The sequence below is a fragment of the Amblyraja radiata genome, chromosome 9, assembly GCF_010909765.2.
Source record: "Amblyraja radiata isolate CabotCenter1 chromosome 9, sAmbRad1.1.pri, whole genome shotgun sequence".
NCBI classification, from domain to species: domain Eukaryota; kingdom Metazoa; phylum Chordata; class Chondrichthyes; order Rajiformes; family Rajidae; genus Amblyraja; species Amblyraja radiata.
In genome coordinates, this window is record NC_045964.1 from 8041682 (window position 1) to 8066017 (window position 24336).

The 24336-nt window shown below is 42.4% G+C and overlaps 1 protein-coding gene across 3 annotated transcripts in view; it reads right to left on the reverse strand.

The window, feature by feature from the left end:
- Positions 1 to 269: 269 nt before the first annotated feature.
- LOC116976741 overlaps positions 270 to 24336 on the reverse strand; it is a 201416-nt gene continuing 177349 nt past the window's right edge. For 2 of the 3 annotated variants that reach the window (XM_033026630.1, XM_033026628.1), the window contains 3 exons: positions 16059 to 16839; positions 12393 to 12490; positions 1317 to 2783 (listed from right to left, as the gene is read on the reverse strand). In XM_033026630.1, the coding sequence (XP_032882521.1) occupies positions 2769 to 2783; positions 12393 to 12490; positions 16059 to 16839 (894 nt within the window). In that variant the 3' untranslated portion in view covers positions 1317 to 2768. Of the gene's footprint in view, positions 2784 to 12392; positions 12491 to 16058; positions 16840 to 24336 lie in introns of all 3 variants that reach the window. The other variant, XM_033026629.1, reaches the window with a different exon arrangement.

Sequence of the window (24336 nt, forward strand, 5' to 3'; positions counted from 1 at the left end):
TAAAGTGTCGATTATTTGTACGTGAACTCCTTTGCTCAGAATTTCAACCATGTATCAAAAATAGATGCTGCTGTAAATAATCCCTTATTAGGAATACAGAAATATTTTGAGATTGGATCAGCATTGGATATTTTGATGCTTTGCCTGAAAAGTGAACTAATTCATGGATTAATTCATCAGCATCAAATCCTGTTTATTATGTTGTTTGCTGTGGAATTAGCCATCCAGAGAAGCCCACGGCAATAGTAGAAAAACAATTCACATTATTAAGCATTTCAAAGGGTTATATTTATTAAACATTCCTAATAAAAGATACACACACTTCACAATATGCATAATCAATTGAAATGCAACATTAAGTAGAATGCACATAGCATTTTTTTTTCTAGCATTCAAATGCTACATAAATTCTTAATATACCAATCAGAGCTGAAAACTAGTGAAAGCTGCATCAATGGCAACTGAAAAGTAATCATTCAACTGATCTTTAGTTTATATCAATAAATCTTTTTTTCAAAATTACCTTTAAACAATATATCAATTTTCATCAATAGGTACGTAACTGTTACCCAGGCCTCTGCATTGTACCTCGACAATGGAGAGGGTGTGCTTGGTATTTTTCCTTTCTCCAAGAATATGTTGCTTTCTTTGTACGTATGAGTTCGATTCACCATGCTGCATGTGAGGTAGTGTGAACATAACTGTGATCCATCATACGGCAACACAATTTTCAATATAATGCACAGCTATTGCCTTGTTTCAACATTTTATAAATAGTTTTATTGAAATATAAAGAACTGTGTGAAGCATTTTAACATTTGAAAGAAAAACTACCACAGGCATCTTTAAACAGAAAACGATTGAGTTTTAGTAACTTCATGGAATTTGAAATTAATTTCAAAATAAACTAATTCTGACACAGATATTAATTGTTTAAATATATCAACAGCAAACTATGCTTTAGCATATACCTTAGTAACCAGTTTCTCTGGATTCACTTTATCCTAATTGTTGCTGATCCAAGAGTAATAAAATGTCAACTTTATTTATTCAATTGGAAATTTCAAATAATTGATACGACCAAAATGCGTGAACTAAGAAACATATTAACATTGCATCAAACTAACTTCCTAGCCCTTATTGAATTTAGAAACATCATCTTCCTACCTCCTCCATGTTGCATTAGTGGCCCCTCTTTCAATCCAACTTGCAGTGTCGAATGGGATCACACATTAAACTTGGTCTCTATGCTTGTGAAGAATAGTAATCGTGGATGAAAGCTGGGAAGCCTGCATGATTGCAGTCCTAAGTCCCTTCACCAAAAAAACACTGTACATTTTGCTCCTCGAGGACAAAATGTTGAGAATGCTACAATAATAACCTTATCTCGCATGTCTAAAGTCTAAGATCCGTCTGTTTTGAGGCATCATGCCCTGACCTCAGCGTGGTTCCCTCACAATTACAAATCAGGAATAGCTCACGCATGAGGTATAAGCTACCCTCTTAATATCTGTGCCAGTTTTCAGCTTTCAACTTCTCTGTCCAGAGGCAGTGTTTTCATCAGGCTGGTGAGACATTCCAGGTTCTCATACTAAGATATTTAACCCCTACTCCTGACTTCAGAATCTGAAGTTGCACTTTGTGCCAAAAGTTGCAGTGATTAGATATCATTTTGAAAAATTGTATTCTAAATATGGACCTAATTTCATCCTGCCACCTAATTGAAAAACTGCTGGTCATAAGAAACAACAGGATATATTAAACTTATTGAAATATTACAATGTAACATTTGAAATATTATATCAACATTGTTGCTTCTACTGTAATTGTTTTATTCCTAAATAAACTTGGAAGGAGGATGGAAACCAAAAGTGTTTGTTTAACCCTATTAAGAGCCAAGCAAAAATAACATTCAATGTTGCATAAATATTCGGTATAATTAAGATAGTACAGAGTAATCACCCCAGCAATCCGTTTAGACAATACTTGTCACTGCTCCTGAAGGCATTTCTCATCTGGAACTTTTTCAAAGTACACCTGCCTGAGTAAAACAGTCAAAAACTGTCAGACTCAGATAATCCCAAGCATTTTGTAACCCTTTTAGATTCTGTTTAAACTCCTTCGATTGCAAAACATTTATACATTATGTATTTCCTAAATGTTCGTCAAATCGGCCTAGATTAAATGCAATTTTCTGCATTGCTTTCTAACTGCTAATCAGAAGTATTTCAACTCAATTTGGTTGATGAGACAAGAATTTGTGAATCGCCGTTCACATCAATGTTATCCCACAGCATTTAGTTGAAACCAGAAGAGCCCAGAGATTTAACAATATTTCCATTAAATTCAATGTCGGGAAGTTAATTCTATTCACAAAGACCATCGTTAGTCTAACATTCTGTCAAGTATTATCTTTTCTGCAGCAATCTTAAACAAATGTAACCCATTCACACAAAATCCAAATAAAATTAACGAGTCAATAGAACTTAAATGCCTAATTATGCAACAGTTGCAAGAAATAAAATTGTAGAGTAATAAATAAATGATATAAAAGCAAATTAAATTAATGCAGACATTTTGCTTCCGAAAGTTTGCGTTTTCGCTGGCAGAAGGCTGTAGTGATGCATGATAGTGGTAAAAAACTGAAACCCGTGGTTTAAACACTGCAATAGAGATGCTATCAATAACTTATTGAGGTGAAAAGTGGTCCCTGGAAACTGAGTACGTTGACTTCTTGAATATATAACTCCTTCAGTATGGGATTTATTTCATTTTTCTTCAACCTGAAAAAGAAAGGAACAAGAAGGATAATATTAATTAGTAAACTGTTTTTTCACAAACATAGAATTTAGACCAGTCACAAATCATGTGATCACATCACCTGCTCATCACTTTAATTTAGAATACTTTGAGTAACCTGTGTGGCTATTCTTCCAATGTAGACAATAGACAATAAACAATAGGTGCAGGAGTAGGCCATTCAGACCTTTGAACCAGCACCGCCATTCAATGTGATCATGCCTGATCATCCCCAATCAGTACCCCGTTCCTGCCTTGTAATGTAATAGAGTAGAGTACTCTCAGTGACGGAAAATTATCCAGTGTTACGCAACATTTTCTTGGATTTTATTTCTTAAGACAGCACAGTTGTACAGCAGTAGAAACTGGCGTTTGATCCTGACTATGGGTGCTGTCTGTACGAAGTTTGTACGTTCTCCCTGTGACCGGCGTGGTTTTCTCTGGTCGGGTCTCCGTACCGGTTCGTAGGTCAAATGGCTTCTGTATATTGTCCCTAGTGTGTAGGATAGAACTAGTGTACGGGTGATCACTGGTCGGCATGGATTCGGTGGGCCGAAGGGCCTGTTTCCACACTGCACACATGAAATTGGCACTTTAGAAAGCAGTTTTATTACCGTCAAAAAAGTTCAGAAGTAAAACTAAAGACGTTGTGATTGCAAAAGCATGTACAACTTAGTATTAAAAGTAAGACAGTAAACAGCCAGCAAGAATAACAACACCTATACTATCAAACCATGCCTAAAACAATTCTTAATAAAGCAATCAGCTCTCAGCAAATTTAGAAATGACATTAAAGTAATCATAAAAAAACTATGTTTACAAAAATTATGCCATTTCATACGATACGATAGAACTTTATTTATCCCAGGAGGGAAATTGGTCTACCATTGGAGGAGGAGCCATCTTGGTGAACGGCTGCTAGCAGCAGCCGTCCGTCTTAAATTCGTTTTTTTTTTAGTTTTTAGTGAGTCCTGTTTTTTTGGTTTGTAGGGATATGGTCTTTTAATGTGGGGGGGTAGGTGTTACTTTATTTATAGGTCCCTACCTGGTCGGTGTGGCAGCCTTTTTTCCGGGCTGCCCGTCGACCCGTCGTCGTGGCCTACCAGCGGGCTTGGAGCGCCGTTTCTTGGCGGGAACCACCCAGCACCTCGGCCTGCGTGGCGGCACTGCATTGGAGCGCTGGAGCGCTGGAGCGGAGCGGGCGATGCCTTGCCTGGGTCGCCGCGCTGGAGCTCTGGCGAGCTGGACCGCCGTGAGCAACATCTCCGGGCTGCGGGTTTGCGGAGCGGAGAGGCGGCGTGCGGAGAGGCGGCGTGCGTAGAGGCGGCAAGGCGGCAGTGAGGAGAGCGGTCGCCGACTTTTTCATCTGGAGCCTAGGAGCGCCAAACCGGCGCGGCCTTGTCGGCTTCGGCAGCCGCGGGCTCCAACCAAGAAGCGGCCGTTCCAAGTGGCCCAGCCGCCGAAAGGACTCTCCCGACGCCGGGGCAAGACCACCCGGTGAGAACGGCCAGGGACATCGGGCCTCCGTAGAGGCAATTGCGGTGGCCCCAATAGGCCTGACTTTGGGGTGAACAAGGGGTGGGGACTGGACATTGTGCCTTCCTCCACAGTGCTATCCACTGTGGGGGGATGATTTTTTTTTGTCTAACTGTAGTCTTGTAGGTCTGTGTCCAAGATGGCTGCCGTGAAGGGAGAGTGGACGCTGGCACGAATTGGTTGCCGCTGCTCTCTCTTCACACTGTGTTTTTGATTTTCTGTTTTTGGATTGAATTCTGTTTTTAATTTGTGTCATTGTGATGTCTTTAATTACTTGTTTTACTCCGATTATATGTTTTTATTCCGATTACTATGTAAGGTGTCCTTGAGATTTTGTATGAAAGGCGCCCATTAAATATAAAATTTATTATTATTATTACCAATAGTCTTAGAACACACATGTATTCAAGAGAGAGAGGTAGATGTAACTCTTAAGGCTAACAGAATCAAGGGATATGGGGAAAAAGCAGGAACAGGGTATTGATTCTGGATGATCAGCCATGATCATATTGAATGGCGGTGCTAGCTTGAATGGCCTACTCCTGAATCTACGTTCTATGTTTCTATACATGAAACATGAAATTAAAGTGACGAGTGGAAATGATTGGGGATGTGCAAATATTGGGGAGGAGGGGGAGGGGAGTCAGTCTACCCCACAACAGAAGGAAGTGGAGGAGTTGTACAGTTTGATAGCCACAGGGAAGGATCTCCTGTGGCGTTCTGTCCTGCATCTCGGTGGAACCAATCTGTTGCTGAAGATGGTCCTCAGGTTGACCAGTGTGTCATGGAGGGGGTGAGCTGTATTGTCTAAGATGCTCTGCAGTTTGAGGAGCATCCTCCCCACCAAGCCCACCTCCCATTAATCGAACTCCGCCCCCAGGACGGAGCCAGCCTTCCTGATGAATTTGTTAATCCCGTTGGCATCCGCGGCCTTCGCCCTGCTGCCCCAGCACATGCCGGCAAAGAAGATGGCATTGGCCACCACCGATTGGTAGAACATCTGCAGCATCTCACTGCAGATGTTGAAGGATGGAGCTTTCTCAAAACGTACAGCCGGCTCTGTCCCTTCTTGTACACGGCCTCAGTGTTTCTGGACCAGTCCAGTTTACTATCCAGGTCCACTCCAAGGTTTTGTACTCCCTGTTAAACTGCACATCCACACCATTGATGGAGACAGGGGGCAGTGGTGTTCCTCTCCTCCTAATGTCCACCACTGTCTCCTTATGAATACCATTCATTACTATTGATAACATCTTACAAATAAAGGAGAATTAGAGAACGGAAGATGCTTTCTAGACTATGGGTGGTTCTTTGAAGTGATGCAATGGAAACTTCAATCAAGAGAGTAGTGACAGAGATAGTCCCTGTGAATTTGAGGGCAGGGTTAGTTACAAAAGTTAGTCGTAAAGTTAATGAAATCCAAGTGTTGTGCATGGGTGCAGGAGGCAGTCCTGATGCAATTGTGGATGTAGCAGTGAAAGAGTTGGGGGACCGGGCCAGTGCATACCTGGAACAGGACTGTTCGACATACTGTAACTGGGAAAAAGGCTAGCATTAACCTTTAACTTGGAGAAAATGAGAGTATTCAAAAGAGATTTCATAAATTTTGGTTGGGTTGTATTTGGAGTATTGTGTGCAGTTCTGGTCACCCTATAAAAGGAAGGAAATGGTGTTTTGGACAGTGCAGAATTGTTTTTTCAGAGAGTTCCTGTGATTCAAGTCCATAGGTTCCTGAAAGTGTCAATCCAAGTAGCCAGTGGTAAAGATAGAGTATGGTGTATGCCATCATTGCAGGAGCCTTGACCAAGATCTTTGCATCTTTAGCCACAGGCGAGGTCACCGAGAACTGGCGAGTAGCTAATGTTCCTTTGTTAAAGAAGGGAAGTACAGAGGATCCAGGGAATTATAGGCCTGTGAGCCTCACGCCAATGGTAGGGAAACTGTTGGAGAGGATACTTCCTGATAGGATTTACTCCTATTTGGTAGAAAATTGGGTTCATTAGGGGCAGTCAGCCTGGCTTTGTACATGGCAGGTCGTATCTTGTTAACTTGATCGAGTTTATAGACGAAGGTGATCGATGTGGGTTGGGTGATAGATACTGTCCACATGAATTTTTAGTGAGGCATTTGATAAAGATCCCTTTGGTAAGCTGATACAGAAGGTTAAGATGCAAGAGATTAACAGTGACATGGTCAAATGGATTCAGAACTGGCTTACTGATAGAAGGTTGTGGTGGAAGGAATGGAGGTCTGTGACAAGTGGAGTTTACTTTAGACTTTTAGACTTTAGAGATACATCAGGGAAACAGGCCCTTCAGCACACCAAGTCCGCACTGACCAGCGATCACCCCGTACACTAACATTATCCGACAATTTTAGGGACAATTTTACCAAAGTCAATTATACTACAAACCTTTGGAGTGTGGGTGGAAACCGGAAGCAGGAGCACTTGGAGAAAACTCATGCGGTCACAGGGAGAATGTTTAAAATCAATGCAGATAACACTCGTCATCAGGTTCAAACCAAAGTCTTTGGCGCGCCTGCTGACCTTGTCCTACTTATTTGCAAAGGCTGTGGATTTGGGAGAATTTGTTCAAGTACCCAGGATGAGGAAATGTAGTGCATTTTGTAGATGGCACACGTTGCAGTCACTGGCGGTGGATGGAATTAATGTTTAGCATGAGCTCCTGTAACTTGGATGTTGAGCTACTTGAAGGTTGTTAGTGCCACACTCGTCTGGTCAAGTGGACATTATTTCATCACGGTCTTGTCTTGTGGCTTGTAGATGCTGGAAAGGCTGAGAGGTGATAGGAAGAGAGCTCTATTAGATACCCAGCCTCTGATCTGCTTTTGTCCCCACAGTATTTTGTTCCATTGAGTCGCTGGCCAATGGTGCTGCCCAGGTGAAGTACTTGGTAATGGCAAGGCCATTGCATATCAAGGTTAGATGGTTAGACCCTCTCTCTTGGACATTGTCAGCATGTGAGATGAAACTTGCCAATTATCAACCTATGCCTCGGTCTTGCTGCATGCACTCCGGGCCAAATATCAGCTAGTTTTGTGTGTGGGAGATCATGTCTTAGGAATTTGATTTTTTGAAGAAATAACCAAGAGGATTGATGAGGGCAGGGGCATAGACATTGTCTATATGGAATTCAAGTCCTTTCATGGTTTCTTGGTCCTCCAAAATATTCCAAATGGAATTTAAACTGGTGGAGGGAGGACTTAAGCCAGAAAGGGTTTTTGGGAAGAAAGATAAGGTTCTTTGAAGAAAGATAAGGTTCTGCATGGTAGGCTGCTCTGGTAGTCTAGATTGCATAAGATTCAGGGAGAACTAACTAACTGGATACGTTGTCTTCACAGTAGCACACCGAGCGAGGTGGTGGAAAGTTTCAAACTGGAAGTCTATGCCTAGTGGTTTGTCTCAGGGTCGGTGCTAGGCCCATTGCTGTTTATGGTTTGGATCAATAATTTAGATGAAAATGTACAAGGCATGATTAGTAAGTTTGGAGATGACACTAAAATAGGTTATATTAGAGATAGTGAAGATAGTTATCAAGAATCACAGTGTGATCTTGATCAGCTGGGCAAGTTTGTCGAGGACTGGCTAATGGGAATAAATTCAGGTAAGTGAGAAGTTAGTGAGACAAGGATCTGCAGACGCTGGAATCTTGCTTGGAACACACAGTCCATTCAAAATGCTATCCTCACCTGTATCCACCTATCACTTGCCAAAGTTTGTCTCACCCCATCTCTTTCCAGCTTTCACCTCCTGCTATAATCACTCTGAAGAAGGGACCCGATCCAAAATGCTGCCTATCCAAGCGAGAGTATCCAAGTAAGTCAAACCAGACATTAGGAGTACAAGTACATGGTTTCATAAATGTAGTGTCACAAGTAGATAGGGTGGTCAAGAAGGCTTCTGACCCACTGGACTTCATCAGACAGGAAATTGAGTATAGAAGTTGGGACGATATGCTATATTTGTACGAGACGTTGGTGAGGTCACACTTAAGACGCTATGTTCAGTTTTGGTCATCCTGCTACAGGAAAGGTGTCATTACGTTGGAAAAATGTTAGAGAAGATTTACAAAAATATTGCCAGGACTTGATGGTCCGAGTTATAGGGAGAGTGGGCAGGCTACAATTTTATTACTTGGAGTGCAGGAGGGGTGATCTTATAGAAGTATATAAATCAATCAAAGACTTTATTGTCATTCAAAAATACACCAATGCAAGTCTGAACGAAATTTCGTTGCTTCTGACTCACCGTGCAACATAAAATAACAAAAGGATAAAATAGATAAAAAGATAAAATAGATAATAGTGGCGGCACATTACATGGAATTCAAGAGTCTGATGGATCGATGGAAGAAGCTGTTGCAAAACCTTGCCGTTCTGCTCCTTAAACTACGATACCTTTTGCCCGAGGGCAGCAGAGTGAACAGTCCAGGATGGAGATGTGCGGGGTCTTTTATAATGCCTTATATAAGGTCTTATATTAAATCGTGAGCACGATGGGGTGAATGAACAGCCTTTTTCCCAGGGCATCAGAATTAAGAATTTGAGGTCAGAGGTTTGAGATGAGAGGAGAACTGAGGGACAACTTTTTCATACATGTACATGGATTAGAAGCATATGGACCAAAAGGGACTAGCATCTTATTGGACAAGTTGGACTGAAGGGTCTGTATCTGTGATGTCTGAGTATGACTCTGATTCTAAACTCCCTTGAGTTTAGAAGACTGATTTGCTCTGTTTGAACCACACAAAACATTTAGGGTGTTTTTTTAGAATAAATATGAAGCTAATGATTACCCTGACTGGAGTGTTTAGGAATTGGGGGCAGGGGCTCACAGTTTCAAAATAACAGATTTTCCATTCAGGATAAAATATTTGAAGAAATGTCTTTACCAGCTATCCAAGAGGGCAGTAGAAAAGGGAATCAGAGTCATGGATAAGTGCAGGACAGGGGAACAGAGATAAAAGATCAGCCGTGATCTTATCAGATGGTAGAGCAGGCGTGAGGAGGTGAACCGCCTGCATCATCTTCTGTTTCTTATCTTCTCACGTGTTTACAAGAAGGGACCAAGTGTGGGAATGCAAATTGTCTCAAAAATACAGAATAACAAAGGGATAAAGGTGGGATACACGAGTGGGCAAAAGTGCAGCTGGCGGTGTGAAATGTTTCATTAAACTGCAACATGACTTCTTGACTAATACTCAATATCTCAAACGATGAAGGCAAGCATTCAATACACCTTCCTTTTCACTCCATCTACTCACATTGCTTCTTTCAGTGAGCGAAGGATTTGGACTCAAAGATCCTCCAGTACATTAATGCTGTTAAGGGTCTTGCCATTAAATGTGTGTACAGATGTAATAGCATCGCATTTGGAAATCAGTGACAGGACTGGTCAAAGTCAGCATGGATTTATGAAGGGGAAATCATGCTTGACTAATCTTCTGGAATGTTTTGAGACACAGAATGTTAGCAAGAGGATATAGCAAGTAAACAGTGTCCAATAGAATGTTGGCCTTTATTGAAAAATATTTCAATACTAAAGTAGGAAAGTCATGTTATTGTTCTACCAGGGTACTGTGTCCAACTTTAATCTCCTTGTAATATACTTGATTTGCAGACAATTCAAAGTATCATAAGAAATGTTTAAGAACTTTGAACATTGGCATTCAGCATATATTAGTTTTACAAATGCAGCATGAAAACAGACCCTTCGGCCCACCAAGTCTGTGCCGACCTGTGATCACCTGCTCACTAGATCTATCCTACACATTAGGGACAATTTATAGAAGCCAAGTAACCTATAAACCTGCAAGTCTTTGGAAAGTGGGAGGAAACTGAAACGCTCGTAGAAAACTCACACAGTCGCAGAGAGAGCAAACAAACTCCACACAGAAAACATCTGTAGTCAGGATCAAACATGGATCTCTGGTGCTGTATGGCAGCAACTCCACTGCTGTGCCACTCTGCTGCCGTCAGATTTTAATCTGCCTGAGAATGGATGATTATCATTTTGAAATATGAATCTGAAAGGGCTTGACAGAGTTGATGCTGCAGTTTGGAGGGAATCTGGAATGGGGGAAGATAGTTTCTAAGTAAAGAAATTCTATGGAATTCTATTCTTGGCTGCCGTTAAAAGTTGAATTATTGAATATATTCAAAGTTGAGATAGATGAGCTGTAGAAAGCATTTTATCGGGATGCATCATAGCATGGTTTGGGAACAGATTCAATCCACAACAAGAGCCCAGACCATCATGGAACCCAATTTCCCTTCCGGTGATTCCATCTACACTTCAAGCTGCTTCGGCAAGGCCACCAGCATAATCAAGGACCAGTCTCGCCCTAGTCTCTTCATCTTCTCCCCACTACCCTCAGGCAAGGGGTACAGATGTTTGGAAACGCACACCTCCAGATTCAGGAACAGGTTCTTCCCAGCTGTTATCAGGTAACTGAGTCATCCGCTCACACACTAGAGAAAGGTCCTCCCATTAACCTCATGGCAGATCTTCAAACTATCTTTAAACGGATTTTACTGGATATTTTACACAAACGTTATTCCCTTTATCTTGTATCTGTACACTGTGGACAGCTTGATTATAACCATGATCATCTTTCGCTGACTGGATAGCACGCAACAAAAAACCTTTTCTCTCTACCTCGGTACACGCGACAATATTAATAAACTAAACTAAGGTGCAGCTGAGCTCTGGAGCTGATTAGTCATGATTATTTTGAAGGGCAGTCTAGCTTGAGGAGATATTTGGGTACTCCTATTTCAATTCTTCTTTCTATTTGCAGTCGTGTCCAGCCTAATCCTACTTTTTCCTCAGTTCAAATGGTGTAAAAAATCTAAATCCCCAATTGAAACGGGACAAGTAGTCACCATTATTTAATTGATGGGTTGCTCAGCGGTAAAGTTACTGCCTTACAGCACCAGAGACCCGGGTTCGATTCTCACTTCGGGTGCTGTCTGCACGGAGAACGTACGTTCTACCTGTGACTGCGTGGGTTTTCTCCCACACTTCAAAGATGTACAGTTTTGCAGGTTAATTGGCTTTGGTTAGTTATACAATTCTCCCTAGTGTGTAAGATAGTGCTAGTGTACAGGGTGATCACTGGTCGGTGCCGACTCGGTGGGCCACAGGGCCTGTTTTCACGCTGTATCTCAAAAGTCTAAATCCCTAAAGTCTAACCAACCCCAATTCACTTGAATAGTAAATGAAGGTGGCAGAGGTGATTGGTTTAGTCCTGTTTCATCGGTCTCCAGTAGAATGATGACCACGTGCTTATTATTCAAGGAATAAACTTTGTAAGAGGACGGAAAAGTTGAAAATGAGCTCATAATTTTTTTAAATTCAGTTATGAGATAAAGATATTACTCGCAGAACCAACATTTATTTTTCATTCCTATGTGTCCTTGAGCAGAAGGTGCTGAGCCACTTTCTTGAACAGTCCCTCTATAAATAGCAGGAATGTATAATTACTGTACTATTTTTGCACCCACCGCAAAATGAATGCTTTAAAATACTTTATGGTTATTTCATGTTACAAAGTAGTAACTTCAAGTAAGTGCCAACCTTTAAATGAACTGGCTTGGTAATCTTTACAAATCAGGCCAAAGAATCTATTATAGACAAAAATGCTGGAGAAACTCAGCGGGTGAGGCGGCATCTATGGAGCGAAGGAAATCTTTAATTTTCCAGCATCTGCACTTCTACCTTAGATTTTCCAGCAGTTCCTTCTTAATCCTTCGCTCCATAGATGCTGCCTCACCCGCTGAGTTTCTCAAGCATTTTTGTCTACCTTCGATTTTCCAGCATCTGCAGTTCCTTCTTAAACAAAGAATCTATTAACTAGCTTTAAATTCTTGCATGTCTGAAAGAGAATTGTTTTGCAGTTAGGAATGCCACCATAGTACTTAATTAATCAGTAAAGCCTAAAGAAGCATGCAGGAGAATACAAAAAAATGCAAGAGATTTCATAACAATTAATTTTCAAAACAATTGTCTGCAAAAATATTTTGCTTAATCATACCATCATTCCAATCATAGTCCTGATAATGTCAAAAGCGGCAGCATCATGTGGAATCTTTGTGCTTGTCTTCAAAGCAACTGCTGAAATGTCTGACACCTCTAAAGAAAGAAAGTTGCACGTAAATACACAGTAGACAGTTGGCTGATGCCCTTCCAAAACAGCCTCCTGCAGAAGAGCCAAATAGAATACATATTGAACGAGGATATCAAGCCTTCTTGTTCTTGCAGTGTGAGCAGTTCTGGCAAGCTCAACATTCATTACCCATATATTTTCCCTTGAGAAAAAGGTGGGAGCCACCTTCTTAAACTGCTGCAACCTTGCAAATGAAATTATTCCTGAAGTGAGATATTTAGTCAGTAAGGTGAGTGACTTGTGAGGGTACTCTGTGGCTGGCAGCATTCACATCAGGTGGAGCTTCAACGTTATCAAGAAACTGTGGCAATTTCCTGCCATGCATTTTGTAGAAGGTAAAAACTGCAGGCATAGTGTCCTGGTAATGGAGAGTGGATCTGGTTATAATCAATTAAACAGCTTTGTCCTGGATTTTGACCTGAGCTTTTCTTACTCAGCCTGGCCAAGTTTTTAAATACATTCCTGATCTGAGCCTTGTACAGGAAATGTGGAAATAATTAGGGCATTAGAAGAGTCGCTTGCTGCAGAATTCAGTTTCTGACTTGGACTTCCAGCCACAGCATTTATTGGGTGGTCTCATTAGGTTTCTGGTTAATGTTCAGCCCTGGGTGTTGATGGTGGAGACTCTGCATTGGTAATGCCACTGAACATCACCAGGAGGTGGTTTGATTTATCTTTTGTTGGAGGTGGCCACTAACTAGGGATTATGTGCTTCACACTTGTTATTCTTCTGTCCACACCTGAAAATTGTCCATGCCTTGCTGAATGCAAGCACAGACTGAGTTTATCACCAGTACAGAAATCACCCCTTTTAATGGAAGATGGATTCAAAATATACCCAATATGAATCATCACAAAATAAATATTGGAGAAAAAGGACAATTTAACGTCACCCTCTTTCTCCGATCTTCTAGAAAGCACTGGTTAGTGGCTCCGAATTGTATTCAGTCAAAACAAAATATACTATTTTATATTAATTTAGATATATTATATTAGATATAATATAATACTATCTGAATGCACATTTTGTATCTTAATATTATGCTTCATTTATACTGTCATGTGTCCTAATTGCGATTTGTAACAATAACAAGTTCTTTAAATGAATTCAGCTGCTTAATTAATTTCCAGGCTATGGTCAGAAAATGAACATTGAAAATCAAATTTTCAATGAACCTGTAAACATTTATCAAGAAAGGCAAACCATCAATGTCTTCCACTTTGTGTACACTTTGTGTGTCCATGAAATGTACAACCAAACCACTCAGCTGTAAATAAAGCAAATAAGTACATGTCCCGTCAAGTGACAAAGTAAAGGGCAGCAAGGAAAAGGAAATTAATGCTGAATAGCTGGCATCTCAGAAAAACTTAGTCCTCTAAATTAGCAATGTCTTTACCTAACCCTAGCTTACAAACTAATAAAACCTATACCTTTTTGAAGTGGTAAATAAGTAAAAATAAAGCCAATCTTAATTACTGGTATAAGACGAATGTATGCCCTCCAAATTTCACTAGCGGTTCTTTGTTTTAAACTCCATAAATTGTATGGCAAGAAACATACAATAAAACAACTTCAACCTCTCAAATGTTGAGTAATGAGTGATATCAAATTTGACGTAAGTTTTCAAACACTTTTGTTTTACGGGCTCAAGTTACCTCCCTTGTTTTCACTTGCAAAGGAAGTTAAATCAACTGAACCAGTGGAAAAGATTAATAACTTTAAATACAAACCAAGTTAAGAGTAAATAAAGTTTCTGTAATTTCTAGTGATAGTTTACATGTTATCTGTCATGAATCTCACTCTGCCTGCAAATCTGCCAGCATGCTCAGAGCAAAATAATAAGGATGAAACTGGAGAAGGTTCTTTTTATTGAGATATTTAAGGGATATTATAGAAGCTTTTTTTTGCATTAAACATTTAATTTGCAAAGAATCGACTGCTGTATGCAAATGAAACAAGGGACGTTTTAGTGAAGTTTTTCTTTAGAATGTTATTCCTTGTGACCACAGGTTGAGGAGCAGAAACAGAACAATTATCTTCAAAGCAGAGTATTTCTTAAATGTGAGAAACTGGTGCAGTGGTGCATCTAGTGGAGCCACCACTTCAGAGCCAGAGACATGGGTATAATCCTAACCTCGGCTGTTGAATATGTTGAGTTTACACATTATTCCTGTGACTGCATGGGATCACTCCAGCTGGTTTCCTCCCACATCCCAAAGATCTTGATTGTTAAGTTATTTGGTCACTGTCAAATTAACCTGGTGTGTAGGAAGGGGGTTGAATCTGGTAGGTGTTGGTGAGAACACAGAGGATGAAAATGTGATTAACATACGTTTAGTGTAAATGAGTAAACATAGAAACATAGAAAATAGGTGCAGGAGTAGGCCATTCGGCCCTTCGAGCCTGCACCGCCATTCAATATGATCATGGCTGATCATCTAACTCAGTATCCTGTACCTGCCTTCTCTCCATACCCCCTGATCCCTTTAGCCACAAGGGCCACATCTAACTCCCTCTTAAATATAGCCAATGAACTGACCTCAACTACCTTCTGTGGCAGAGTACTTGATGGTCAGCTTTGTTGATGGTGAGGAGGCGTTAAAGAGCCTGTTTCCATGCAGTACCCATCTAGGATTCTAAACTGGAAGGTTTTCACGTTCAATGAACTGGGTTGCATCTTATCAAGGTCCACCCTGTTTCAACGAATGCAATCAACTTGGTGTGCACAATCAAATAAGATCAAATAGAACAAGTTGTCCTACAACTTTAGGCTGTGCACACCATACGCAAGACGAAGAAGAACTGGGAAGAACTGGGTTTGTCTTTTCACAATCCCCTGAAGGCAAACATATAGGTTCAACAATTAGGAGGCCAAATGGAAAATTAGCTTTTATTAAGAGAGGTTTTGTAATACGAGTAAGGAAATTTTACAGCACTTTTATAGGGTTATGGTGAGACCAAACATGGAACATGTTGTGCAGTTTTAATCTTCTTATCTCAGAAGAATGCAGTGAAAATTCACTAGGGGGGACCTCATTTAAACTTACTGAAAAGTGAAAGGCTTGGATAGAGTGGATATTATGTTATTACGTTAATTGAAAATAGCAATCAATAGATGTCTCAGCATAAAAAAATCACAGGGCATGGGAAAGGTACTGGAAGATGGCGCTTATGATAGATTGCGTTATCTTACAGAATAGTAGAGCAGACTCAAAGGGCCAAATCACTCACATTGGGAAAATTGTGTTCCCTCCAATGCAACCTTCAACCAGGATACCAACAGCAACTAAAGTGAAAATGCTATGTGTTAAATGGTAACAGCAATATATATCCACCGCGGTTGTGATTTTTATGGATATTTTCAGTTTTTCTTACAAATATGCCAACCTTTTTCAGTAACTAAAAACAAGTAGAATCTGCATGAGTGCACACATGAATAACAAAAATGCTGCAAGTCAAGTTTTCAAAGTAAGGGTGAAAACATCATAAAGGATTGTTAACAGTGTTCAAAATGTTAAAAGTCATACCATTACCGTCTATATAATGAGTGTAATTCTGTTTGTTTTCTTCAGACTGTTCCTCTTGATAATGCTTTGGAACCTCAGAATTATTTGGAGCATTTATTTCCTGGTCACCATGTAACATATCTGGAGTATCTGTTTTTAGTGCAAGTTGGAACTTTTCAACAGTTTCCTCTGCAGACTGATCCTGCAATTTCACAAATGCTGCCAAATGCTTAGTTGCAACATCAGCAGCTGAAGAGAATATATTTCCTTCTTCATCACAAACAGCAATCGTCACAATTTTCTCCAGTACTTCAGAATTATCATCCAGTGCGTCAGGGCAAGCAGGTAATTTAAGTGCAAGTGGAACTCCATCCTTCAAGGTGACATGTTTCTCGGTAGCAATCATTTGGTCTGACTTTGCATCAGAGGCGACCGATATTGACTTCTTACTCTGTTTACAAGCGTCTTTAGAGGAACAACGATTTAACACGTTTCCTGTCTCTTCAAGATCCTGTAAATCACACCCTGACAGAATAGAATGATCAGAAATCCCATTTTCTGAAGGAGAGCTAGAATTGCATATGCCTGTAACATTATGGTACAATACAGGATTGATCTGCATCAACTCCTCGGCTAATGACAGATTACCCACTTCTCTGTTGTTTTGCATTAGCTTGTTTACAGTCTCTTCATTGTCCACCAGAGCTCTTTGCACTTCTTTGGTATCTAAAGAACTTGCCTGGCAGTTACTTGATTCATTGGTTTCCCACTCCACATTCATCGAATCATCTGTATCTTCTCCCGCATCCTGTCAATCAAAAACGACCACATCTAAAATCAGCATTCCTTCAACATCCTTCATTTTCATTAACCCTTTACTTTTGTTCTTCTCTGACTGTCTCCACTCACTTTAAGCAATTAAAATCTAAATATAATTTCCATTAGAAGTGGATTATTAACAATGATCACGTTGCTAATACTAAGATTACATTGGTAGTCATTGCAGCGGGGAACTATCCAACCAGAGGCTGTTTCTTGAATTAGTGCTGATGCAGATCTGGAAGTGCACAAAGCATTGCCTAGAGGGGGGCAGATCAATTAGGGGGGTTGACTTGTGCCAGTTTGTAACTCAGCACTGAATTGGGGATGTCATTAATGCTCCCTCTTTGAAGAACAGTTGCTTCAGCTCCCTCTGGAATGGAGGCCAGCAAGAGTCATAGGTTTTGAGGTCATAGGAGTAACAGACTGCACTCATGTGGTACCGTGAGATTCCTTTGTGAAGATGGAACTACATGATCACAATACACATTTCTCCCAGTTAGTGACATCTTTCCAAGGGGCTTGCATGACCCTTTCAGTTTCACACAATCCTCTGTGTTGGCACTAATTTGGCAGCCACGTTTCAGAGACTTGACATATGGGCAAATGACTCCTGTCCCCTCTCCAGGATCCCTGTTGTACAACCAGAGCCGTGAGGCCATCTGGAGTCTGCTGCAGAGAGCCAGCAGGGACCTTGAGATGAGATTCCCGCGCCTGGAGCAATCAGAGAGGAGCAAATGTTCTATTTTGCTACTTCCTCCTCCATCTGGTCTTACAAATGATCAACTTTTGGCCACAGCCCTTCAGCAGGAATACATTAATCTGAAAACAGAAGCAGGAATACATTAATCTGCCATTCACTCAGATCACAACTGAGCTTTTCCCTCAGGCACCATTGTGCGGCACTAACTTCAAAACCTTGACTCTATTATCTAAAAATCTATTATCCCAGTCTTGAAAGTACTCATGGCTGAGCCTCCACAGCTCTTTCGGGTTCAGAATTCCAATTTTTTACCCATTTATGTGTGAAGCCTTTCTTCTTAATTCTGGCCTGAATGGCTAACTTCTTTTTAGACTGATCCCACAGATGTAGCTCAGAGAAAGACCACTCCACATCTATCCTGACAAATTTATGAGAACACCTCGCCTTCAGAGTGGCCCCAGACTGCTAAATACTCATCATATGCAAAGTCTGCCACATCCAGACTCAATCTAGTGATCATTTGCTGCACTTCCTTTATTGCAATTATTGTGCAACCTCAATATAACACGGATGGTAGAAGAATACTTTAACACTCACATTGCAACGCTACATGATTTATAAGTGAATCTAACATTTACATACTCTCCATCATGCATGGGACAATAATACATGTGGTATAATTAAAATATCTCATATCTCAATATTAAATTTAATAGTTTCCGGAAACCTGTATTTTCTGCTTTATCAGAGCTAGCCAGTTCTGCCCCAGGGCACTCCATCGGAAAGTTAACTGTCCACAAGTATTGGGTCAGAAGCTTGGTATCCAGTGGCAAGTGACTCACCTCCTGATACCCAAGGCCTTTCTTTCTGATACTCCAAGGCCTTCTCAATATTTACGCTGCACAAATTAGGAGCATGATGGAATACTCTCCACTTGCCTAGATGAGTGCAATGCCTTGACACCATCAGGGCAAAGCAGTCTCCTTTATCAGTACTCCATTTGCCACTCCAACAAAGAGTTACTCGCTGCACAGTGCCTGTCATCTACATATAATCCAGTTACTTGCCCAGGCTACTCCATTAGGACCTCGGAGACTGATGACTTCCACCTCGAAGAAGGACGTGCAGCTGGCAGGTGGGAACACCAGTATCTGCAGAATCCTCTCCAAGGTGCACACCATCTGACTTGGAGATATTTCACTATCCTTCATTGTTGCTGTATCTAAATCATGGGACTTCCTGCCAATTGCACTTAAAGTATACCTTTGCTAGAACAATTGCAGTGGTTCAATAATGTAGCTCACTGCCACCATCTCTAGTGCAACTGGGACTGGGCAATAAATGTTGGCCTTACTATGCCCCAACGTCTTCATTCAATGCCTTTGTCCCTGCATTGGGTTAGTAATTTCCAGTGAATTGCACTCTTAAATGGACACATTAATAGTTGAGTAAATGAATGGGCACCAAACCTTCATGGCATAATACATCTCAAGTACTCGTTTCCCCAATCAACTCCCACAGCTTCCATACTTCAGTAACATTAATACCTCTCATCTCCAAACACAAATGCCAAATCACACTTGAATGCAATAGGTTCTGGAGAAACTCAGCAGGTCAGTCAGCATCTGTGAAGGGAATGTTTCGGGCAGGTTAACATGCAACATAAAGCTATTCTATGTGTAAGAAAGAACTGCAGATGCTGGTTTCCATTGAAGATAGACACAAAATACTGTAATAACTCAGCGGGTGAGGCAGCATCTCTGGAGAGAAGGAATGGACGACGTTTCGGGTCGAGACCCGTCTTCAGACTGGTGTCAGGGTTCTTATAAAGCTATTCTATGTACCTCAAGGGCCTGTCCCACTTACGCGACTTTTTCGGCGACTGCCGGCACCCGTCATAGGTCGCCGAAAATTTTCAACATGTTCAAAATTCAGCGGTGATCAGAAAGACGCTACATGGTGAGTAGGACACTACTCACGACCATCCAGGCGATACCCTGGCGACATGTCGCGTGTGACACATGTTGCCGAAAATGTCGCGTAAGTGGGACAGGCCCTTTAGTACACGTGACAATAAACTAAACTGAACTGAGGTGAGGACTGTTCTTCAGACTGATGTCGTTTCTTTTGCTTCACATTTTAACACCAAGTTCTGTGGGAATTCAATGTTGCAGACAATGCATTAACTGGGAAATATTCCACCCAACACCTTGGGTCCCTCATGATATATTTCACCATTTCCAAAGCCGCTGATATTGTTTCAATTTCTTGCTGTAATGATGATTAATTAGCACAAGCAGCAAATGACCACCACACAATTTCTGACCCTATAATGTGCTAATGACTGACACTGTGAACCTGTACTTGTCACTCTGCCTGCAATCTACAAAAATGACAATAACTGCAGATCCTCTGAGGACCCAGTCCACTATTCATGACGTTCCCATGATTATACTCTCTGGGGTCAAGCTCTACACGTTGATGATGGTATCTCTGTCATGACCAATATGCAAAAATTATCAATTCTAAGTAAAGAGCATTTTTTCTGTATGTGCAGGGAAGATCCCTGTGTATCAGAAGGCCTCATCCTCCTTAAAATGTGAGCTGTCTGATGTCTGTCGGCAGAAGCTACAGATCAGGTAACATACTTTTCACTACCAATTAGTGGTTAGTACTGGGACTAACAACCACAGTTCTATTAGGTTTAAAATAGAGATAAGAACAGGGCTGGCTCACAATATAAAGCTGAATTGGGACAAAGCCAACGTTGATGGTATAAAATAGGAACTTGCTAAAGTCAGAGCATAGAAGCAAGGAACTGCAGATGCTAATTTACAAATAAAAAGGGAACAAAGTGCAGGAGTAACTCAGCGGGTCAGGCAGTATCTTTGGAGAACACGAATAGATGATGTTTTTCAGTCCTTCTTCAGATTGACATTGTCAGGCATCATCTATTGTGTTCACGTTTGAAGAGGGGTACCGACCCGAAACATCACCTATTCATGTTCTCCAGAGATGCTGCCTGACCTGTTGAGTTACTCCAGCACTTTGTGTCTAACTTGCTGAAGTTGATTGTAGTAGGTTGTTTGCTGGCATAGGAACATTCAGAAAGTGAGATTTTTTTAAAGAATAATGAGAATTTCAAAGCATGCACGTTCCTTTTAGAGTGAGGGGCAAGGCAGATGGGAGTAGGGAAGCTTGAATGTTGAGAGAAACTGAAACTCTGGTCAGGAAAAAGATGGAGACATGGGCCAAGATTAGGCAGCTGGCATCAGGTGTATCCCTGGAGAGTTTAGGGGACTGAGGTGCATACTTAGGAAGGAGATCAGGAGGGAAAAAAAGTAGAGGAGATAGCTCTAGCAGATAAAATTAAGAAAAATTACGGCGCGACTCTCGTCAGCAGCGGCCTCTGCAGTCCGTCTGCGTTTTTATTATTTTATGTCTATGTTTTTATGTAGTTTTTGTTATTTTTTGTTGGGGTATGTGTGTGGGGGGGTGGGGGTGGTGTGGGGGGGGAGGGGGTAACTTTTAAATCTCTCCCTGCACGGGAGACCCGACCTTTTCTTTGTCGGGTCTCCGTTGTCGTTGGGGCTGCAACGAGGAGCGGCCTCCAACAGGAAGACCGGGGGCTCTGGTGCCGACTACTCACCTCACCGTCGCGGAGCTGGCCGAGTCCAGAGCGGGTGGAGCTGTGGTGGACGCTGCTGCAGCCCGACCCCCGGAGCTTCGGTGGCTGCAACTGCGGGTTTGGCGGACAGTGACACCGGGAGCCCGCGGGTCCCTGGAGGGAGACCGCTTTTCCGGGCTCCCGCAACGGCGACTTCTCCCGCCCGAGTTGCGGGGTTGAAGAGCTCCTGGAGCGGGGCCTTACATCATCGCCCCGCGCGGCTTGGAATGGTCGCGGGACTCTGCGAGCGCACGCCGGGGGCTCTAACACCAAGACCCGGTGCGCGACCTTGTATCACCCGGCGTGGCTTTAATGGCCACGGGACAATCGCCATCGCCCGCCGGGGGCTTTGACTTTGACTCTGACATCGGGGGGGGGGGAGTGCAGTGGAGAGATAAGTTTTTTTGGCCTTCCATCACAGCAATGTGATGGATGTTTATGTAAATTATGTTGTGTCTTGGGTCTATTTGTTTGTAATGTATGGCTGCAGAAACGGCATTTCGTTTTGGACCTCAAGGGGTCCAAATGACAATAAATTGAATTGTATTGAATTGTATTGTATTGTATTGTAAGAAGCCAAAGAGATTTTATGTACATTAAGGGAAAGAGCCTAACCAGAGAGAGAATAGGCTCCCTCATAAACCAAAGCAGCCATCTATGTATGCACAAAGATGGGAGATGGGCAAAGTCCTCCATGAGTATTTATCCTCTGTTTTTGTCATAGAGTCACACATGAAGGAGAGGGAACTTGAGACAGTTAATGGAGATGTCTTGACGACAGTCCATATTAACATGAAGGTGCTAGACGTAGTACGGCATATGAAGGTAGATGAATCTCTCTGACTTCATCAGACATATCTGAGGACATGTGGGAAGATACAGAAGAAATTGTAGGAGTCCCATCTAACATATATGAATCATCGATACATGAGATACCGGTTTTGTTAGGTGGGATACCAGATTACTGGAGGGTGGCTAATATTGTGCCTCTATTTAAGAAGGCTGCAAGGAAAAGCTTGGGAACTACGGACCAGTGAGCCTACTATCTGTGGTAGATAAGTTACAGAGAGGATTCTGAGGGATAAGACAGACATCTGGATAGACAGAGGCTGATTAGGGATAGTTGGCATGGTTTTGTATGTGGGAGATCGTGTTCACACAAATTGATTGTGTTTTTTGAAGTAACCAAGAAGGTTGGCGAGGGCAAGGCTGTAAACGTTGTCTATATGGATTTCGGCAAAGCCTTCGATAAGATTCTGCATGGTAGTCTGTTGTGGAAGGTTAGATCGCATGGGGGCCAGGGAGAGCAAGGATGGAAGGAAGGAAGCAGAGGTTGATGGTGGAAGGTTGTTTCTCGGACTGGAGGCCCTGAACACTGGTGTGCCTCAGCGATTGATGCTGGGCCCCATTAACATTTGTGGTTTGTATCAATGATTTGGATGAATGTACAAATCATGATGAGTGTGTTTGCAGATGACACGAAAGTAGGTGGCATCGTAGAAGTGAAGATGATTATCAAAATTACAGCAGGATCTTGATCAGTTGGGCAAGTGAACCGAGTAATTGCAAAAGGAGTTTAGTGCAGATAAGCGCGAGGTGTTGCATTTTAGGATGTCAATTCAGGACAGGATCTTCACGGAGAATGGTAGGGCCCTGGGGAGTGTTGTAGAGCAGAGGGGTAGACATAGTTTCCTGAAAGTGGCATCACAGGTCAAGGGTAGACAAATATGCTGGAGAAACTCAGTGGGTGAGGCAGCATCTATGGAGCGAAGGAATAGGTGACGTTTCGGGTCGAGACCCGTCTTCAGACTGATGTGAGGGTGGGGGGGCGGGAAGAAGAAAGGAAGACGTGGAGAGAGTGGGCTGAGAGAGCTGGGAAGGGGAGGACAAAGCAGGGACTACCTGAAATTGGAGAAGTCAATGTTCATACCGCTGGGGTGTAAACTGCCCAAGCGAAATATGAGGTGCTGCTCCTCCAATTTACGGTGGGACTGGCCATGGAGGAGGCCCAGGACAGAAAGGTCAGATTCGGAATGGGAGGGGGAGTTGAAGTGCTGAGCCACCAGGAGATCAGGTTGGTTATTGCGAACCGAGCGGAGGTGTTGGGTGAAGCGATCGCCAAGCCTATGGTTGGTCTCACCGATGTAGAGCAGCTGACACCTAGAGCAGCGGATGCAATAGATGAGGTTGAAGGAGGTGCAGGTGAACCTCTGCCGCACCTGGAAAGACTGCTTGGGTCCTTGAATGGAGTCAAGGGGGGAGAAAAAGCGACAAGTGTAGCATTTCTTGCGGTTGCAAAGGAAAGTGCCAGGGGAGGGGGTGGTTTGGGTGGAAAGGGTCGAATTGACCAGGGAGTTACGGAGGGAGCAGTCTCTGCGGAAAGCCAAAAGGGGAGGAGATGGGAAGATGTGGCCATTGGTGGGATCCCATTGGAGGTGACGAAAATGTCGGAGGATTATTTGTTGTATGTGACGGCTGGTAGGGTGGAAGGTGAGGACAAGGGGGACTCTGCCTTTGTTACGAGTTGGGGAATGGGGAGTGAGAACAGAGTTACGGGGTATAGAAAAGACCCTGGTGAGAGCCTCATCTATAGTAGAAGAGGGGAAACCCCCGTTCCTGAAGAATGAGGACATCTCCGATGCCCTGGTTTGGAACACCTCATCCTGGGAGCAGATGCGGCGTAGATAGGAGGAATTGGGAGTTGGGGATAGAGTCCTTACAGGAAGCAGGGTGGGAAGAAGTGTAGTCCACATAGCCATGGGAGTCAGTGGGTTCATAGTAGATGTCTGTCAGTAGTCTATCACCTGCGATGGAGATAGTGAGGTCTAGAAATGGTAGGGAAATGTCGGAAATGGTCCAGGTGTATTTGAGTGCCGGATGGAAGTTAGTGGTGAAATGGATGAAGTCAGTGAGTTGTGTGTGGGTGCAGGAGGTAGCACCAATGCAGTTGTCGATGTAGCGGAGGTAGAGTTCGGGGATAGGGCCATGGTACGCCTCGAAGATTGTTCGACGTACCCTACAAAGAGGCAGGCATAGCTTAGGCCCATGCGCATGCCTTGTATTCGGAGGAAATGGGAGGAGTCAAACGAATAGTGTTAAGGGTAAGGACCAGCTAG